Genomic DNA, 21,867 nt, shown 5'->3' with positions numbered 1-21,867 from the left:
TCATCATCCTAACATTACTTCACCCACATTTACCACCCACTGCACACATGCCTTCTGTCTCCACATGCCTTCTGCTTGAGTTCAGGAACTGGGCTTCTTTCCCAGTTCCTTTGTTTTCCCATGTCTCTCTCCCTACATATGAAGTGCGGGGGACAGCAGTTCAGTGCCTTTTTTTTTGGTACATCAGTGCTTTTGTCCATAAATCATCAGTTCTGCAGATATTGCTTTCATTATACCAAATATCCCTCAGGTACTGATGTCTTGCTGCAAATATTAACCTCTGCTGTAGCTATTGTTTGCCTCTGCTTCAAGTTTCTTCACCACTTTCTATTGCCCATCTATGTGTCAGACACATTTCCTCTCTTTCATCGCTCTCATCCAGAAATGCTATGCACATCTTTCCTTTTAACCCTTTATTGAACTGCTTGTGAGAAATCATCCATTCCCCCCACTGCTCACCAGGCACCCTATTGCATATTCCATGAGCATCTATTCTTCTTATACCTCCTGCAGTTGCAGGTTATCTCCCCTCCTCAGTGTCTCTGTGTTGAGACAAGCCACTGAGCCAATAAGTCAGGCTTGCAGCGATGGAGAATGGAAGCCTGTTACAGAGCTAAACAAGTTATCAATTACCCTAACTGAGGGAGAATCAAGTTTTATGAGTTGATTTTTTTTAAAAGTCAGACTTCCATTTGTTGTATTATCAGAAGATGTAAAGTGTGCATGTATGTGTGTAGCCTGGAATTTTCTGTATGGCAACTGTGTTGAGCAAAACAAGGTAACACTTTAATGAGGAAACTTGTTTAAATATTTGATGTGTACAAATTTTCCCAAAGAATTAGAGAATTCATTTGCTCACTGAAGCATTTGCATGTCCAACTGGGAGACGAAATCTTACCAGTGAAGTGTGAAACTGCTTTGAGTGCAAAGCTTAGCATGCTCCTTTCTCTGGGGTAGCACAAAAAAATCCTCTCCCCCACCATTATTAGTTTTGGTTCTGAATGAAGAATTGCCAAGCAAATAAGAGCCAATTGGTAATACATTTTGCTGACCATTGGATTTAAGGAAATAAATGACTGGCTGATAATTCTAAGAGATCCCTTGTAGAATTCTATACACGTGCATGGTATCTCAAAGCTGCCATGCTTAAAATCCCAGGATCTGATCATTGTTTGGAGGCTAAGAGAACTGTGCAACACTGCTGCTTGTGAGGGATGTTCAATATTGAACATTATTTTTATTTAAATGCTGTTTCATTAAATGCTAAAGCACAACTACAAAAGTTTGATGCTGGCATTTCACAGCTTCCCAATATCACAGCCTGAGGACATTTGGCAAATGGCCTTTAGTGTTCTATCTGCAGATCTCAATTCTTTCACTACCTGGGTAGGCAAACTGCCCATGAGGGCTGATTTTAACAAAGAACCAAGAAGAAGAATTAAACAGATGAAGCAGCATTGGAAAAGGCTTGAAGCCACTTTAGATTTTAGATGAACAATTTTGCTTCTTTAAAGTAAGGTGACGTCTTGCAGCAAAGAACTGTATATGGCACTCTCCCCCACAGTTTTTTGTTTGCATTTTAATGAAAAACTACTAAGTTGAACTTCTCAAACCAGTACATGAACTGAAACACTGCTATACCTCAAAATTCATACTTTTCCAAATTTTGAAGTGGAGCTTTCAAACTGCACAATGTGTACAAAAATGCTCATTTTGGGGGGGGGAGTGTGCATATTACTGAAAATGGTCAAAGCTGCATACAAAAAAATGTGTATATGAGGGAAAATATGCACAAAAATGCTGGTGAATTTCCATGATGAATTTTAAAAAAATTCAAATTGCTTATAGAAATGTAGAGCGCTGAATTTAAGATAGGAAAAATGACAAATCGAGAGAAACCCAACATGACAGATTTGTCCATCCTTAATCTCACAGCATCAGCTCATGCATGTGAGGGAAAAGTGACCATAAGCAAGACTCTGAGATCATGTGAGTACAGCATCCAGCAGCCCAGACTCCAAGTAACTGAAGGCATTTTTGGACATATTTTGCAAAATATGCCTATGATTTCAGACTATTTGTCCTTTTCTGTATCTGGCAGTGGGATAATTCTTGCCACATGAATAGAGCAGGCTTATCAGCCATCACACACGTGCCTCATGTCTATCTGCCTATTTAACAACCATAATTACAGATTGGTGATACACCCAGGTTTCAGTGATACAAACCAGGTCAGCCCTTTCCTCCATGATTAAATCATAGAGCACTAATGTTTTATTTAACAGTGTTGTCAGATTAGGGCAGTTATAGGCTCCATCACCCAAATTCTGCAAGCTGAGAGGCAGCCAAGGAGAGGCAATGGTCTTCTACTAACCAATGTTCCTTCTATTGGGCTGCCTCCCAACACCATATCTCCCCTTGCCCATAACTACTGGGATGGTGATTCCCCTCCCTCCTCCCTCCTTCCATTTCCCAAACACTACATATATATATATATATATATATGCAGGTTTTGGTGTCCTCGGGTGTCTTCCCGTGTAAAAGTTGGGGTGTCTAGGCGACGTTTCGACGAGGTCTCACTCATCATCTTCAGGCTGGTGCTTTCGGCTTCTTGTTACTGGAACAGAGCAGGATCTCAGAGTTTGAGTTCCTATAAATACTGTTGAGGGGGTGTGGTGTATAGCCTCCAATGTTCTGGGCAGAGAGGAAGTTCCCAGGCTAGTGTGCCTTTTCTTCTTTTGTTCCTTAATTACTTGAGGGATATCTTGAGTGATTTCTTGAGTGATATCCTGAGTACCACTTAGGTGGGTCATTAGGTGTGGATTAGTTGCTAAAGTCTTTGTGTCTTGACCTCTTGAACTTTGTGAAGAGTTTTTCTGAGAAGATGGCTGTACTGCACTTAGTTGTGCTCTGGCTTGGCTTCGTGTATAGGGGCGAGCTGTGGTTTTGTGGCCTGTGTCAGCCAGATCTGTGTAGGGATTGCAGGGGGGTGCAGCATCCGGAGGTGCCACCATGGTTTGGCTACTGGATGGTGTCTGTAATTTATCTGTGGAGAGGGTCTGGGTTTGGGTCTGGTGTGGTTGATTGGTGATGGCGTTCTGTGTGCCTCTGGATCTGGTGTCAGTTTTTGTGGGGAGGGCTAATTTCCAGATGTCTGGCAAGCGGGATGTGTCGTCACGCTTGTTCATGTTGTGAGGGTGTTTCTCTATCTCGATGGCTTCCATGATTATTCTCTTGTGGTGATGTTCCATGTTAAAGAGCAATTTGGAATCTGCAAAATTAATTTCGTGTCCTGTTTCTTTCATGTAATGAAAGAAATTAAGGAACAAAAGGAACAAAATTAAGGAACAAAAGAAGAAAAGGCACACTAGCCTGGGAACTTCCTCTCTGCCCAGAACATTGGAGGCTATACACCACACCCCCTCAACAGTATTTATAGGAACTCAAACTCTGAGATCCTGCTCTGTTCCAGTAACAAGAAGCCGAAAGCACCAGCCTGAAGATGACGAGTGAGACCTCGTCGAAACGTCGCCTAGACACCCCAACTTTTACACGGGAAGACACCCGAGGACACCAAAACCTGCATTCCTGTACCCGTGAAAATCTACGAAAGCATATATATATATATATATATATATATATATATATATATATATATATATTTGCTTTCGTAGATTTTCACGGGTACAGGAATGCAGGTTTTGGTGTCCTCGGGTGTCTTCCCGTGTAAAAGTTGGGGTGTCTAGGCGACGTTTCGACGAGGTCTCACTCGTCATCTTCAGGCTGGTGCTTTCGGCTTCTTGTTACTGGAACAGAGCAGGATCTCAGTGTTTGAGATCCTGCTCTGTTCCAGTAACAAGAAGCCGAAAGCACCAGCCTGAAGATGACGAGTGAGACCTCGTCGAAACGTCGCCTAGACACCCCAACTTTTACACGGGAAGACACCCGAGGACACCAAAACCTGCATATATATATATATATGCAGGTTTTGGTGTCCTCGGGTGTCTTCCCGTGTAAAAGTTGGGGTGTCTAGGCGACGTTTCGACGAGGTCTCACTCGTCATCTTCAGGCTGGTGCTTTCGGCTTCTTGTTACTGGAACAGAGCAGGATCTCAGTGTTTGAGTTCCTATAAATACTGTTGAGGGGGTGTGGTGTATAGCCTCCAATGTTCTGGGCAGAGAGGAAGTTCCCAGGCTAGTGTGCCTTTTCTTCTTTTGTTCCTTAATTACTTGAGGGATATCCTGAGTGATTTCTTGAGTGATATCCTGAGTACCACTTAGGTGGGTCATTAGGTGTGGATTAGTTGCTAAAGTCTTTGTGTCTTGACCTCTTGAACTTTGTGAAGAGTTTTTCTGAGAAGATGGCTGTACTGCACTTAGTTGTGCTCTGGCTTGGCTTCGTGTATAGGGGCGAGCTGTGGTTTTGTGGCTTGTGTCAGCCAGATCTGTGTAGGGATTGCAGGGGGGTGCAGCATCCGGAGGTGCCTCCATGGTTTGGCTACTGGATGGTGTCTGTAATTTATCTGTGGAGAGGGTCTGGGTTTGGGTCTGGTGTGGTTGACTGGTGATGGCGTTCTGTGTGCCTCTGGATCTGGTGTCAGTTTTTGTGGGGAGGGCTAATTTCCAGATGTCTGGCAAGCGGGATGTGTCGTCACGCTTGTTCATGTTGTGAGGGTGTTTCTCTATCTCGATGGCTTCCATGATTATTCTCTTGTGGTGATGTTCCATGTTAAAGATGGATACCAATGGATACCAGCAAAACAGGGTTACGAAGCTAATCCAAAAAGAAACACCCCCCAAAAACCAAGACACAGAAGAAAACAATGGCATGGCCCTCCTTCCTTATATCAAGGGCACTACAGATAAAATTAGCAAAATCCTCCATAAACACAATATCAAAACAGCCTTTTGCACCAACCAAAAAATAGCCAATATCCTCAGAAACCCCAAGGATAAAATCCAGTTGGAAAACCAAGGGGTCTATGAAATACCCTGCAAAGTCTGCCCAGCCACGTACATTGGACAAACAAACAGACGAATAAATGCACGTATCGCAGAACACAAGAATGCCGTCAAAAAAGAAGAAAAAACTTCCTCTCTTTTCCAACACATGAAAGAAACAGGACACGAAATTAATTTTGCAGATTCCAAATTGCTCTTTAACATGGAACATCACCACAAGAGAATAATCATGGAAGCCATCGAGATAGAGAAACACCCTCACAACATGAACAAGCGTGACGACACATCCCGCTTGCCAGACATCTGGAAATTAGCCCTCCCCACAAAAACTGACACCAGATCCAGAGGCACACAGAACGCCATCACCAATCAACCACACCAGACCCAAACCCAGACCCTCTCCACAGATAAATTACAGACACCATCCAGTAGCCAAACCATGGAGGCACCTCCGGATGCTGCACCCCCCTGCAATCCCTACACAGATCTGGCTGACACAAGCCACAAAACCACAGCTCGCCCCTATACACGAAGCAAGCCAGAGCACAACTAAGTGCAGTACAGCCATCTTCTCAGAAAAACTCTTCACAAAGTTCAAGAGGTCAAGACACAAAGACTTTAGCAACTAATCCACACCTAATGACCCACCTAAGTGGTACTCAGGATATCACTCAAGAAATCACTCAGGATATCCCTCAAGTAATTAAGGAACAAAAGAAGAAAAGGCACACTAGCCTGGGAACTTCCTCTCTGCCCAGAACATTGGAGGCTATACACCACACCCCCTCAACAGTATTTATAGGAACTCAAACACTGAGATCCTGCTCTGTTCCAGTAACAAGAAGCCGAAAGCACCAGCCTGAAGATGACGAGTGAGACCTCGTCGAAACGTCGCCTAGACACCCCAACTTTTACACGGGAAGACACCCGAGGACACCAAAACCTGCATTCCTGTACCCGTGAAAATCTACGAAAGCATATATATATATATATAAACATATAAGTGGTCATTGGCTACAAAGATAATCACTTAATACCCTTTCCCAACAAGGATACTGGTAAGACTAAAGCACACAGGGCCAGGGCACAAATTTTTTATGTGCAAAATCTCAATGCTTTTTTAGAGAACTGAAATAACCATATTTCCCAAGCTGCATAAACAGAATACTTTAATTCCATTATACTTCTTTTTTAAAACTTGCAATAGCATACAAATATATTAAAGTGCTTTTTACTCCTACCTGGCAGTACTTTGCAAAATAGTGCAATGACTGACAAATAAAGTACATGATAATTAATAGATGCTAACAGCTTAAATGCATGCAGTTCTTAGCAGCTTCATCGTATATTATGAAGTACATAACAATTTGTAGATCATATATTTCGAAGTGCATACCAATGCATGGAAGCTAACAGTTAAAGCTCACAATTCATTGCAGTTTGATCATATACTTTAAGATACTCTAAAATCACCTCTCATCAGTCTTTGCAGGGAGCCACTCTTTTGTTAACAGTAGTTGGCTTCAGCCACCTCCTTCGGTCTGCCCTCTCACCCCAGGCTCCCATTAAAGTAATCAAATAACCAAGAAACCTAGACTGTGCTGTTGTTGTTGGCAACCGTCTGTCTCAAGACGCAATGGAGTGTGCCTCTGGGGGTGAAGTCAGACCACTGTGAAAGCAGCTACTAAGTCACCTCCCTGAGGCATGAGCCTGGATAGTATGTCTGTATGACCTGGGCTGCCCAGATGACAAGACCCTCTTCTTGGCATTGCTGATGGTGGTCCAAAGGAAAGCAGAGCACTATGTTTGGCACCAGCTTGGCTGCAGGAGTTGCCAGAAGGAGGCGTACAAGGCACCATCCACCCATCTTAGGGACTCCACTCAGGATTTGCGTAGGGTGTTCTTAGCATTTTCTTCTCCTGAAAATATCCCACAAGGCAGGGCACGTTTAGGATCAGAGTTTTTCTTCTGCTATATGGGCTACCTTCTCAGGTTGATGAACCCCAACTGCTCTTCACTTCCCTCTACAGCTTGTGCAGAAGCTGTCTTCTCCACCGTTGGACCCACTATTGGTCTCATCTGCTCAATCTGCTGGAGCCCGTCTATGCATACAGTAGAAGTCCCTAACTCACCAAGGGCTTGACACCCATTGGCTACCCTCACCTGGTTTAGCCAGCCAGTCGAAATTGTTTCTTGGGTTGTGGCCAGTGTCGCATGTTGACAGCTTCTAGGAGCCACGGGTGAGAGCTGAGTGCAGGGTGGGGACCAAAGATGGACAAGCTACCGCAGAAGGAGCATGATGTGTCCCCCACTGGAGTAGTACCCCTAACACCCCATATATTTAATGCACATTTAATACAACTCTGTTTGTTGTGTTAGTTATAGAACCCTCCTTGGGTGAGATCCAGCGAAGGAGCTGTGCTCCATGTGTGAACGGCAGATTGATTTCACATCCACACACCCTAAGGCTGTCTACATACCATACATTTAAAGCATACATACATACATACATACATACATACATACATACATACAATGGTATCTCGGGTTACATACGCTTCAGGTTACATACCCTTCAGGTTACACACTCCGTTAACCCAGAAATAGTGCTTCAGGTTAAGAACTTTGCTACAAGATAAGAATAGAAATCGTGCTCCGGCAGCGTGGCAGCTGCAGGAGGCCCCATTAGCTAAAGTGGTGCTTCAGGTTAAGAACAGTTTCAGGTTAAGAACTGATCTCCGGAACGAATTAAGTACTTAACCCGAGGTACCACTGTACCATACAATTAAAACATACATACATACATACATACATACATACATACATACATACATATACATTTAAAGCATACATACCACATATTTAAAGCACATCATTTCCCCTAAAGGACCCTGGGAACTGTAGATTATTGTACTGCACACACAGCTGTAATTTCCAGGATCCTCTGAAAGAAATCACATGCCTGAAATGTATCGTATGTACTTGACCTTAGAGTATGTATGTGAAACCAACCTACCTTTTACACAGGGCAGCTCCACCCAACACAGCTCTTTCCCTGGAGCTCACCCAGAGAGGGGTCTACTACTAATACAACAAAGAGAATGCTTCCTGTTCCTCACTCTTCCCACAAAAGATGACTGACTTTGGTGTAACCCCATGCTGTTGAGCAGCCCACTGCCCAAGGCAGCACCTCCTTTTATCCCGAGGTCATGCCCAGAACTGGCTCAGGTGCTGAGGAATTCAAGGGTTAGCCTCACTTCCTTTTGCTTGCATTCTGGAGCTGCTAAAAAAATAATATCTCAATGCACTTAAAGCAGCACAATTCCTCGATAGGGCAGATGTTCCAGGAGGAGGGGGGAAATAAAACAAAACAATCTGGCACCCCTTTTCTGTTGTTGTCAGCTCTGCTTCTTCTTAATCTTATTGACTCAGATGATGCTGAGGGGCATTTTATGTTTATACACACGCCACACCCTATAAGCTATTGAAAGCATTATGGGCCAACATCAGTAAGATTTGTTTTGGCAGAAGGTGCATTTTTCACATATGTCTCTACTTTTTCAAAAATAATGCTTTATATTTTGCATCTCGTAGTTGGAAATTGATTCATGAATAAAAAAAATAATCAACATATATTCATAAGCTCCTCACAGACCAATTCTATGCAAATTTAGTCAGAAATTACTGTCATTGAAGTTAGTGGAATTTACTTCTAAGTAAGCATCTTTAGGATCAGGCTGTCAATCATTCTGAAGATACCGTACATTGTTCAATGAGGCATTTTGCTTTCCTTCATCCTTTCCATTTTGGTTTGCAGTTTCTAACTTCTTTTCAAATCTACATTGGCTTGGATCCAGATTCAGAGTTGTCTTTCCATGGACAGATAGCCTTCTTTTGTGGATGGAAGGAATTGAGACTCCTGCTGGAGAAGGGAGGGGGATTTTTTTATTTTTATTTTTTGTCAATTTCCCTCTGCTGCCCCCAGCACCACTTCCCATGCTATCCCAAAGGGCCCCCGCCTTTTCAGAGGGCACTCAGGGCTTCAAGGGGACATTAAAAACCTGCAGAAATTGCCTCCCTCCCTTTCTCCAGTGGGAGCATCCCATGAGCAGAGTTCCACACATGGGACTTCTGGATCCAAACCACAATGATGACAATAGTACAGAGATCAGTGACTTAAGGTTATAACAAATCTTCATTTTACAACACATTAAATGTTTGCATTTCTATGGATTCCTTTTGTGTCTCTACACTTCTTTCTGTCTTGTTCTCAGCTGCTTCAGCCCAGCTATTAGGCATGGGGTTTTTTACACTTCAAATTGTACATCTTGCTGAGAGAGAGATTCCTGGTATTCTTGCCATGCACCCTAATTTTGTTATCTCATGTTTGTTGTTCTAATATTAGCAGATTTTTCACTTAGCACAGTGGCACTAGGACTGCTGAGCATATGTAGAGTATGGGGCTTCTGACTTCACTGATGGTAACCTGTTTTCAGTACTGAACTTTGAATCATGTTAAGTGACAGCAGAGACATGACTGCCCCGAGTTTCTTCAGAGTGCATTTCTGTTAATATCGAATGGGACTTTCTTTGTTCTTTGTGGACAATGAACACAGGAGCCCAGGAGCTTCTGGACTTGCAAATATATTGCCTGGCAGGGACATCATCTGAATTAAAAGTGAACATCTCCTTTGTCATGGATGCAATAAGGGAGTTTCACAGGAAATCTAAATGAGAAATGCTGTTGTACTAATGTTATGGGCAAGCGAAGCAAAAAAGTATTTTAACTTCCAGCAAAACATCATACAATATATAGTAGCATTTATATGAAATGTTGCAACATGAAAAAGAAGAAGATGAAAGTTACATCCATATGTGATGGGACTGTGAACAAGCAAGGACATATTGGCTAAAAATAAGAAATATGATAGAATTAATAACATGCCAAATTAGAGATGGATCTGTTATCATCTTTATTAAGCTGCAAAAGGAATTTAACTTTGCAGCATTGTTAAAAGCTTTTGTACACGGTAGCAGCAGCAAGAATATGATATGCCATAAAACACAGATTAACATCATTTCCTTCTGAGGAGGAATGGGAACATAAAACGTATAACTGTGCAGTCATGTCTGTTGGTGCAATCTTTACCTTGGCTGCTGGTGCAACAGGACCCACACCGGGCCTAATGCTGTCACATGATGCAATGGATTCTAGGTTGGATTACACAGTTGGTTAACCAATTATATTAGAGTAAGTGAAGAAAGAGTAAAAATAGATCTTTGTTGGAGTGAAAACTGTTTATTGAATTTTGGCAAAATAAAAAGTACATACTTTTACAAATATTACGGTACATGCTTACTTAATTTGTTTTAATAGGTAAGTATAGTGGGCGATATAGGGACGCGGGTGGCGCTGTGGGTAAAACCTCAGCACCTAGGACTTGCCGATCGCATGGTCGGCGGTTCGAATCCCTGTGGTGGGGTGCGCTCCCATCGTCCAGTCCCAGCGCCTGCCAACTAGCAGTTCGAAAGCACCCCTGGGTGCAAGTAGATAAATAGGGACCGCTTACCAGCGGGAAGGTAAATGGCGTTCTGTGTGCTGCGCTGGCTCGCCAGATGCAGCTTGTCACGCTGGCCACGTGACCCGGAAGTGTCTGCGGACAGCGCTGGCTCCCGGCCTCTAGAGTGAGATGAGTGCACAACCCTAGAGTCTGTCAAGACTGGCCCGTACGGGCAGGGGTACCTTTACCTTTACCTTTATAGTGGGCGATAGTCAATGCTAGTCCTACTCAGGTAGTCCCACTGAATGTATAATACTAATTTAGGTTTATTAATATCAGTGGAACTTCTCTGAGTAGGACTTAGTTGATTGAAACCCAAAGTGTAAAGAATACCACAGGTGCATATAGTGAAAAACTCAATGGGCTGTGTCTTCTCTCCCCTCCACCTCAACTCAACTCAGCTCAGCTCAGCTCAAGGCAAGCAATTAAACTAAATGGCTTTCTTCCAATTAGCATTTTATTGAATTGTTTAAAAATATTATTATTTAAGTGTTATTATGCAGAGTAATTGTATACATGTTCACATATTTATACACACATGGCTATGTGATAATTTCTTTGCATAATAATATCTATTTCATTTATTTAGAAAATGAAATAAAATAATGACGGCATTTTCAATAGAAATTTAGCTAGGGAAAAAAATCATAATCACAAGGCCCATTTCATGAAACAGGTGAGATTGTGTGGCCTGCTTTCTTCGGAAATCTTTGTATATCTATGGATTCCTTTTGTTTCTCTTTCCTTCTGTCTCTTCTTTCTTTCTGCTTCCTGATTTGTTCCCAGCTGCTCCAGGCTAGCCATTAGTGTTCTCAGTGGTTTTTTTACACTTCAAATTGTACATCCTACTGAGAGAGAGATTCCTGGTATTCTTGCCATGCACCCTAATTTTGTTATCTTCTTTTCTCTCTCTTTCTTCTCTAGGTACCTGATTAATGTCACGTTTGAAGGGAGGAATTTGTCTTTCAGTGAGGACGGCTACCAGATGCACCCAAAATTGGTTATCATCCTTTTGACCAAGACGAGGACGTGGGACAGGGTAGGATATGTTTGGTAACTCTTAGGCTAGGGCTGGGAGGCAAAGGGGTAGAGATGTTCTTCTAAGGGCTAGTAGAGATTCAAGAAGTAGAGTTTGCTAGCCATTTCCCATCTCAGAGGTTCATTTGAGACAGTTGTTTACTGAGTAACACATGAGCATGCATGGTTAATATTGTAATGAGATGCTTCTTTAGTTTGCCTGAAACTTCCATAGGTTTTATTTTATACTATAATCTGTAGTTCGTAGCCCTCCTGTACAACAGAACCCACGCGGAGATGGAATCACCTGACGAATCTCCATTGAATGTTGCCAGTCTAGTGATCACGTGGTGTTATTGTGTCAGTTACCCCTTTGCATTTTACATGTAAAGTTAACATACCCAATGACAATTATGATGCGTTGGCAAGTAAGGAGGCATTAGATCAGTCTGTACATCCCTGCAGTTGTGGCTCCCCCTACGAATGAGCATAAACTGAAGCCTGACGATGCCATGGTTGCCATCCTGCGTAATTAGGCTGCAGTCCTTTGCACACTCAACTGGGAGTTAGCTCTGTTGAACACAGTGGGACTCACTTTTGAGAAAATGTGCGTAGAATTACACATTTAATCCCACTGAGGCCAGTAAGGTTTAAGCAGATTAATTGTGAGCACAGTTGCAGCATATGAGAGGAGATACTTTATTTTCATTGAACTGGCACTATCAAAACATGATGATGGGAGGATGAGAGATCATCGGCAAGGTGACCACAACAATGTCACGGTAGAAATAAATGTAAATGTTGCATCTTGTCTCTCTTTAGTTTGGAACCTCCTGTATACTAGATATGCCGCATGCTGCACATTTCATAAAATTTTTGTGTTCAGTAATCTTATCTGGAGACATAAGCCTACTATCTCAGATGCACAAAGTATTAGCTTAACTTGTTAGGCATATATGTACAGAGAGAAAGAAAATGGGAAACTTGATCCCAAAAGCCATGAAATGCAAACAGTTTTTTCTCTATACTGTATCTGTGTACATACTCTCACATACCAATGGGGCATAACAAGTCATGCACCTAATGATGCGGGCTTTATCCCATGAAAATCTTTTGGCACAGGTAATCTATTAATCTCTAAAGTGTCACAATCCTCTTTGTGTGTGTGTGTGTGCTTGATGTAACAGAGTAACACAGTCATCCCTCTGCAATTTGTCACCACTGATAGATAAGAAGCCAAAGAAAAACATGTAGAGCTGAGAAATGCATCATCAGCACACTGGTGACAGCCCAGGCCACTTCCCCTGGAATTTTCCCTAATTCTTGTAGCCTCATGTTTATTTTAAAGAGAGTGAATGTCAGAAGGAATAGTGCCCCCACCCTCACTCCAAGATACATAATGCAGACAAGTGGATAATGAGTAGTCAGCTATAACGGCTTGCTGTGCTTTCCCTGGAAGGAGTGAATGGAAGAAAGGAGTCAGATGCTATTCCATCCAGCCCTGGGAACAGCATGCAACCCCTTTGAGCAGAGGTGGGTAACCTGTGGCACTCCTGGTGTTGCTGGACTGCTGCTCCTATCAGCCCTGACCACTGGCCATACTGGCTGGTGATAATGGGAAATGGAGTCCAACAACATATGGAAGGCCACAGGTTCCTACCCATGCCTTAGAGCAGCCTTTCTCAACCTTGGGTCCCCAGATGTTTTTGGCCTACAACTCCCATCATCCCTAGCTAGCAAGGCTAGAGCTCAGGGATGATGGCAGTTGTAGTCCAACAACATCTGGGGACTCAAGGTTGAGAAACACTGCCTTAGAGGCTGACAGATCTTGCCTTATCCCTAGAAGCATCTGACTCCTGTTCATCACTAGGTTATCCTTCATGTTTTCCAGGCTTAATGTATGAAGCTTCTGAGATGCTATCTGACTCTCTCTTGCTTTCTTTCAAACATTCTCCATTCTTACTCTGTTCTAAGTATGAATAGATAGAGAGCACCAATCTTTTCTCTTAAAGAGACTTTTTCTTGTGCACTTCATCTAGCTCACTCTGAAATGGCTGACATCACTTTGGCAACAGACACTGCAGGTGTTCTTTGAGGACTATGTGTGTGAGAGAAGAGCATTCTGCTGCAGCTACATCACTGGAGCTGGAGACTTTTAATGCTCAAGAATTGATTTACACTCACCCTCAGCAAAAGAATGGCAATTTCAGTGAGCTCTCTTTTGCATTTGCTCCTTTTAGAATATAAGCTTAATAAAACTAATCTTCTCAGTTTTGATCTGGTAACAGTCCTAATCCACTCACATAATAACCTAGAGGATGATCTGAAGACACATGATGAGGGCCTGCTGCTGATGTTGAACCAGTCTAGCACTTCAAGCTTCCTGGATGAGAGACCACTGTGAAATATACGTGTTCAGCTCTGAGCTGTGCAAAGGAAGAGTGGGGTAGATGTGGAATCATATTTAATAACAGCATACTTAGTTCTCCGAGTGCCTGTCCCTATAGCCATGTATCCACAACAGGGAATTCTTAGCAGGCTTGGGGGAATTCTAAGATTTGCAGAAACAAACAAACAAAAAAAAATTTTTTTGTGGGGGGGGGGGAAGCAAAGTTAAATGGGCAACACCAAAACAGCCCACTGAAGGCTGAACAGTGGGTATGGTATGCTGACTGACGGAAGGAAAGGGAGAGAAATTGTGTCCTGGAAGAGGGCACGGGTGGCTGGAACCCTGAATAAGAATACTCCAACAAATTGCCTTTGCTCATATGGAAATATGACCATTCTCTTCATGCAATTGCTCATGCAGCTCTATTTTACTGAATGCAAACACTGAGCCTGGACACTCTTAACCATGGATAGGCAAACTAAGGCCTTTTCAATCCGGCCTGCAGACGGTCCGGGAATCAGAGTGTTTTTACATGAGTAGAATGTGTGCTTTTATTTAAAATTCATCTCTGGGTTATTTGTGGGGCATGGGAATGTGTTCATTCCCCCCCCAAAATATACTCCAGCCCACCACAAGGTTTGAGGGACAGTGGACCAGCCCCCTGCTGAAAAAGTTTGCTGACCCCTGCCCTTACGCATACCAAAGCAAACGTCATGCAGAATAAGTTTCTTTATGCAGAGCACCAGCTGTACATACCTCCAGGATAGCAGCATCAATACGTTTTAGGAATCTGTCATTATGCTTTTCTTGCTGAGCATTTCTAACTAGCTAGGAGCACAGTGAGTGATCTTCCTGAACATAGGGGTCTTGGTTAACGTGGTGTCAAAAAACCCCAAAACAAACCCTACATTAGGGAGTCATGCGATCTCTGTGTACATTTAATTCATTTCTATTACTTTCAGAAGGTTTATATTACCTTACCACAATCAAGCACACTGCAATAATTTAATAAACAAATTGAGAGACCTTGAACCTTGCACTGAAATTCATCTTAGACTCTCACAAACTTTAGAATGCTTTCAGCATTTTAGACCAAATGATGACATCCTTTTCAGCATTTCATAACTAAATTATGACATCCTTTTATCTCATAAAGTCCAATCTTTATATGTTGTATAATTACAACCTATAACTTTGGTGTATGTTATTACACAAACCCTTTCATGGATTTTGTGTAGCATTGTGAGTCCAGGTCAGCACTGTCACAATGAGACACCCGACAACCACATTCCTTGCACACAATCTCATTCCACTTTGCAAGGCTGCCTACTCCCTTCAGCAGTTTATTAATAAGTTTGTCCACTGATTTCTACTCTTGTTGCATGAATTGAAGAGCATTACAACTGATTCAGCTTGAAATTTTTATGTTTCCTCTTCAAGAACATCTTAGATTTCTGTTTGCCTCCATATTTAGAAAACTGGCAGAATCATGCTGAATAATCACTTGTTTCTTAATGCCTCCATTGTAAACATGTGTTGCTTCTCCTTTTTCCTGGACATATTCAAATTAACTCTTAAAAAAAAAGTACGCAGGTCTGTCTTGCTTTCTCTGACCACAAAACCCTTTGATCCTCCAGGGGCTTGTAATGTGTGCTATTATTTCTGCTTGCTCTCAGAAAAGGTCGTGCCAGAGTTTATAGGTATCCTCTCCAGGGCCCTGCAAGAATCACAGATACCTGGGAAAACATCAAGACATGGATCGTTCATAGCTGATTGGTGCAATCTTTTTCATCCGCAGTAGTTAGGTTCTGAGAGTGAGGTACACAAAGGAAGAACCAAATCCCATGTTCGTACTGTCGCTATGATGTAACTCTCTGTCAGTAAGGTGGAATGTACCACATGTCACTGCATCCCATTTAACCTAAAAAATAATTGGTTGAGTCTTTTCCACTGTGAGTCAAAAAATACTCCTTGTCAATGTGCTGTTATGCCAAGCATCAAGGATACAACATCTCAGTAGGGTCCAGAATCTTTTAATAAGTTATGAGATGCATTTTCTATTAGATATGTGCTATTCCCAGTGCTCTCCGCAGAAGCAAGGAAGCATTGGAAAGCTCACATTTTTGCTGACCTTCATTATTAGGACAAGTCTCCTTTGTATCTTTCTTGAAGAAAACTAGTAAATACATCTCATGTCATCTTCTGTTCTTCCCATGATGCTTCCTTCTCTTATTAAATGGTGAATGGTTTTTCTTGGATGATGCTCTACAAAAGGAAGTATGGAAGACTCCAAAAATGAGTCTGGGCATCTATTTCACCACAAGGACTTGATAATATTGTATTAGTGTGAACTGGGGATACTTGAAGAATTTGATGTTTGTGAACTCCAATGCAAACTGATCAGATCTCCTCCTTCGAGACTGATATGCAGTTCAGTCCTTCTGATTTACTTACCCATAGCTTACATGCCACCTCAAAGAAAGCATATTGGTGAAGATTATTGTCTGGATTTTCCTGTTACAAATAGCATGTCCATGAGATGATTGATCTCTTTAAATTTTGACTACTCAAACATTGTTAACAAGCACAAAAACAATCTTAGCTTTTAAAAAAATTATTTAAAGGAATGGATCTAATAATTGAAATGCAGTAGAATCTTTAAAGCGTAGCTTTCTCACGGAGTCCCTCAGCTTCTGAATAGGGAAAAGTAACTAATTATAAAATTTCTTGGTCAGGTTTCAAACAGTTTTACTAATTTTTACTGACCTACTTTTGTTGTTCAGAAGAATAAGATAACCAAACATCTATTTTATGACAAATGCATGTCTTTTACCTCTGCCTCTTTTGTAGGGATGCCACTAATGACTTTATGTGAAAGTTGATGCCAGATCCTTTGTTTTTAATATTTTTAATATGGTATTGTTTTAATTATTGATATACAATATAGATACATCATAAACAGAATACAAAGCAAGAATCAAACATGACCTTTAATAAATTATTTACAATTCTGTTCTTTAATTTAAAGCTGACAGTCACATTAGCAAATAATTAAACAGCTTAATTCTCATACTCATACAGTTTTAAATCTATAACTAACATCTGGCAGAAAAACCTATCGTACAATGTGAAATAAAGACATTCCGTCTAAACAAAAAACAGTCCTGTCAATTATTCTGTTCTCTTGACATGAGGAAATATGTTCTCTTAGCTTTCAGGGTATCCTCCCGACATCTGTTATCCCATTCTGTAATAGATGGGATGTTTCTAGACCTCCATTTCCCTGCATACAGAATTCTGGTTGCTGCTATTAAATAAGAAACCATTTCCACATGCCCAAATTTTACTGATGCCTCCAAGTAATTTTGCAAATACACTATTGGATGGAGTAGAATTCTGTGGCCCAGAATCCTGATCAATTTATCTTTAACCATTCTCTCTCCCCCCCCCCCCCATTCACATTTCCAAGATGGGACTCAGCTACATTAGTAAAAAAAAAAGCAAGCATTATAACACTGTTACACCAGATGGTGCTGTAGAGTTTGATTCTTCGGTGATGTGATTTTGCATTATGAGCTTTACAACATGTTTTTCTTTATGTGTCTAGATCCAGCCACAGATTAAATAACTCTCCCTTCTCCTAGTGGTATTTCTAGCAAGGAGCTAGATAATTACCATTTTGTGTGTGTATAGTATATAGTATATACAGGGATAGTATATCATTGGGACATGATAATTTCTCTGATTCCAATATTTTGGGATCTAAGACTCAAGATCCAAAGCTTTCCCCACACTTCCATTAGGATATTTTTGCTGATATTCTGTGCCTATTTGAGCATATGGTCTTTGACCTGTTCTTCCTTTGTGTTGCATTTGAACTATAATTAATGAATCTTTGCCAACACATATTTATTTGTCTTCAGTATAAGCTCTTTAGATTCTGTCACATCTCTTGTGTAGCTAGGCCTTGGATTCTAAACAATTTATTCCTCCCACCTCTTAAACCTTCTCTGCATTTCTATCATCTTATCCACAATTCATTCCAGAGGCGAGGGATTCAGGCTCAATAGTCTTTTATAATGGCCCCAGATTCTTAGTAAGTTAGGTATTATCTGTATTATCTTTAACCTTCTGTGATCTTACATTATGATGTCTGCATAGTAAATTTTGCTGCAGGACATCAGTCAGCTTTTGCTCAAAAAGTAACATCCCATCATAGGGACACACCATTCAATATATCAACATTAGATTCGCTGAAATTTGTAATTTGGTTTTTGTTTTTGTATTCTATAAATTTAATAAAAAAATTATTTAAAAAATCAATATATCAACCAACTATTTTAAATTTAAATACAGCACTTGAAGCCCTCCTCTTCCTCCCCTCATTGTATACCATTGCCTTTAACCTTGGCTTTTTATTATTCCATATAAACGTCATTGTCATTTATTGCCATTTATTTATTTATTAGTTATTTTTGCAGATTTTTGCATTTACAGATGTTGAAATAAAAACTAAAATTTTGATATTTACAACAGCAATCCTATACGAAAATGAAAAAATGTGGGCTTTTGCCATTCTAGCAACAAATATACCGTAATTATTCTTTACATAAGTGTTTGTAATTCTTGTTATAAAGGTCCTATATCTCACCTGATAATCTTATAATCAAGTATCTTACTGATTTGGCTGTCCAATAGTAGACAGATATGATTTTCATGTTTTTGCTTTTTATGATCAGTAGATATATTTAAGCCTTTTACTTCTGTTTAGCCTATGTTCAATCTGTATCCTGCCACTTTCCCGTATATTTGAATTTCAGTCTGTACTCCTTCAGCAAAACAGTGGGTTCTTTTACTGCAAGTACTATATCATCTGCATATAATTTAATTTCCCCCCTCTTTCTCCTTCATTTTAGCCCCAGGAATGTATTATGTTAAATCTCAGTTCTGTCGCCAGAGGCTCAGTGGCTAACATGAAAAGAAGAGGAGAAAGCAGCCAGCCTTGCATAGTACCTTTGGATAACCTGAGCTTTTTTATTATTCTTTCTTTCTTTCTTTTTGACAGTGACCCATTTATACAGATTTTTTCCTATAGTTGTCAGATCCTTTAATGAAGTGTGCACAGTCCACCGCATTCAAGATTTAGGCTGCAAGCCACAAAAAAATGAAGATGCCACACTAAGGATTGCAAAAGTCAATGATTAAGATGGAAAAGGGAACAGGGATCGTGTACGTTTAATAGTGATGTTTGTAGCAGGTGTGGTTTGCACCTGTGGAAATTCACTTTTCCACACGACTATTAAAGGTGCACAAGCCCTGCCTACTTTTTCATTGCATGGCTTAATTTTACTTCTACTAGCTGCCAGTGATGATTGTACCAAAACAGTGATTTGGAAGCTTTTGCCGAAAGGCAAGAGAGAAAATTTTACAATAAGAATGAATGAATGAATGAAAAAAAATAAGAAGCAAGCAGCATGTGCTCTATCACCAGGTGACGCTGAGCCTATGTCATTCTCAGCTAGACTTAGCACAGGAATATTATGCATGGCTTTTAGAGCAACCCTGCAATAAATTAAGTATCGTGTTCTCAGTGGCTTTTGTCCAAAATAGCCCTGTCAAGAGGTATCAAATAAAAAAGGTTTGCAGGTGCTGAGGTAGCTCTTCATTTCCTCAAAGGACCTCATTTCTTTTGAAAGCCAGAGTGCAGTCTTCACCAGCTTGGTGCCCTACAGATGACCAGGGGTGATGGGAATTGTAGTCAGGTTGTCAAAGATTGCTATAGTGAGTCATGTCTCCCAAATCCAGTGGAAGCACAGAGGATGCACTGATCAACCCAGCTTTTGTGACTCATTACCATCAATGCTGTCCCAAAGCTTTCCACAGTTTATACTCTATAAGAATCTATTTTTTTCCTGATTGAGATTAATTTTTCTGCTGGTATAACACAACGGCCACAAGAGTGTCCTGGGAAAACCCATTGCAGAATTCACCTCAGACATAAGCTGCAGTCACATAACAGTTAATTCCATTTTTCTGACATTTCCCTAACTGCTAATTTTCAGATTATTTTTGAGCTCTCAAACAACGTAAAAACCACTTCCAGAAATATAGCAGAATATAGCATGAGTTTAAGGTAAAGGTAAACGTACCCCTGCCCGTACGGGCCAGTCTTGACAGACTCTGGGGTTGTGCGCCCATCTCACTCAAGAGGCCAGGGGCCAGCGCTGTCCGGAGACACTTCCGGGTCACGTGGCCAGCGTGACAAGCTGCATCTGGCGAGCCAGAGCCGCACACGGAAACGCCGTTTACCTTCCCGCTGGTAAGCGGTCCCTATTTATCTACTTGCACCCGGAGGTGCTTTCGAACTGCTAGGTTGGCAGGCGCTGGGACCGAGCAGCGGGAGCGCACCCCGCCGCAGGGATTCAAACCACCGACCTTTCGAGCGGCAAGTCCTAGGCACTTTGGCTTTAACCCACAGTGCCACCTGCGTCCCCTATAGCATGAGTTTAGCACTTGTTATTTGTTTCCAGGGGAAAAAAAGACTGTTTGCGAATTACATGGAAATGACATGCAATCATCATCTGAGGCCCTTGTTTGTGTGCCTTGTCTATGAGGGGTCCAGAGGGCAGCAACACAAAAAAACAGCTTTTTTTGAGGTGGCCTCCCACCTATGGAATGCTCTCCCCAAGGAGGCCTGCCTGGCACCTTTGTTATATGTTTTTAGGTGCCAAGCAAAAACATTTCTCTTGTCCCAGGCCTTTGGCTAATTAGGCAGTCTATGGCCTTATAAAGTGTGGGGTGGGTTGGAAGATTATTGCTTCTGTTTGTATATATTTTTGTGTTTTTATGTTGGAAACCGCCTGTGATCCTCAGAGGAAGGGTGGTATAGAAATTTAAGAAATGATGAAATAATACACATATAATAATTAGTGCTAAGATTGCACAATATTCCAGTATATTGAGGAAAATGTCATTTATATAGCATGAAGGCTCGAATATAATGCAGATATTGACAGCTAGGGAAGCATCAGGAAAACATAATAAACTCTTGTGTGAATGCAGCCATAGATTCACTGTGTTAGACAAGCTATCGTTCTCTCAGTCCAACTCTTGCCCCATGCCCAATATATAGCACGGGGGCAATGATACTGTTTTTCTTTATAGTGCTTTGGCATGGATCTTTGCAATAACACACATGATGTGCATAACCACTTGAGATGTATTTATTACTGTTTCAAGATACACAGATAATGCAAGCACCTTCCTTCTAAGGTGTTGTGACATTTTTATATATGTAGTGATATTTTAAATTCATTTTGCTGCATCAGTTGTATCAGGGAAGTGGAAAAGGACCTGCATCTCTCTGGGAGCCCCAGGTGCCGCACTTGACATGCATTTCTCTATATGTTGGCACCTTCAGCTTTACTGTAAATCAGTGAAGCCAATAAACATCACATTTTAACCACAAATGAACAAAATGAACCATCGAGGCATTGTTGAATGAGCCCACCTCTGCTTTTTAATACATTTTGCTGGGTACATTAGCAAATAGCAGCAGGAAGAAACAAGGGAACATTCATTGCCGTAACATTTTCAAGCTTGCAGAAAATCAGGAGGAGGAAAATCTAACAATAAGAGCAGGCCTAGCTTGTGCTTAAGGAAACTTGCAGAGAATAAAACTGCTCTCAGAGCCTGAGGATGTGTTTTCGTCTGTTCTGTTCCATTTGCTTGAGACTGTGCCTCATTTTGACGTTGTTTCTTGGCCTGAGAGTCCTTGGCTTTTTTTCGTTTGCTTACTTGCTGTGTTTCACTAACAGGAGATGATTGTTTTCTCCTTTGGACTTTTGGAAGGGTGCATGCCTTATTTTACTTGCATATTCAGTGTGCCCTGAAATTTTGTTTTTTTAGTGCTGGAGGTTTGCTTTCATTGAGACGTTAA

At 41.3% G+C, this 21,867-nt stretch overlaps 1 protein-coding gene across 14 annotated transcripts in view; it reads left to right on the top strand.

Moving 5' to 3' along the window:
• The window catches only part of GRIN2B (glutamate ionotropic receptor NMDA type subunit 2B), a 284,672-nt gene that overhangs the window by 190,942 nt on the left and 71,863 nt on the right, over positions 1 to 21,867 (top strand). For all 14 annotated transcript variants that reach the window (XM_081928536.1, XM_081928547.1, XM_081928548.1 and 11 more), the window contains one exon: positions 11,447 to 11,561. In XM_081928536.1, the coding sequence (XP_081784662.1) occupies positions 11,447 to 11,561 (115 nt within the window). The remainder of the gene's footprint in view (positions 1 to 11,446; positions 11,562 to 21,867) is intronic.

Source organism: Podarcis melisellensis (genome assembly GCF_964234715.1).
Source record: "Podarcis melisellensis genome assembly, chromosome: 10".
Taxonomy (NCBI): Eukaryota; Metazoa; Chordata; class Lepidosauria; order Squamata; family Lacertidae; genus Podarcis; species Podarcis melisellensis.
This window is presented reverse-complemented; position numbering and strand designations above follow the sequence as displayed.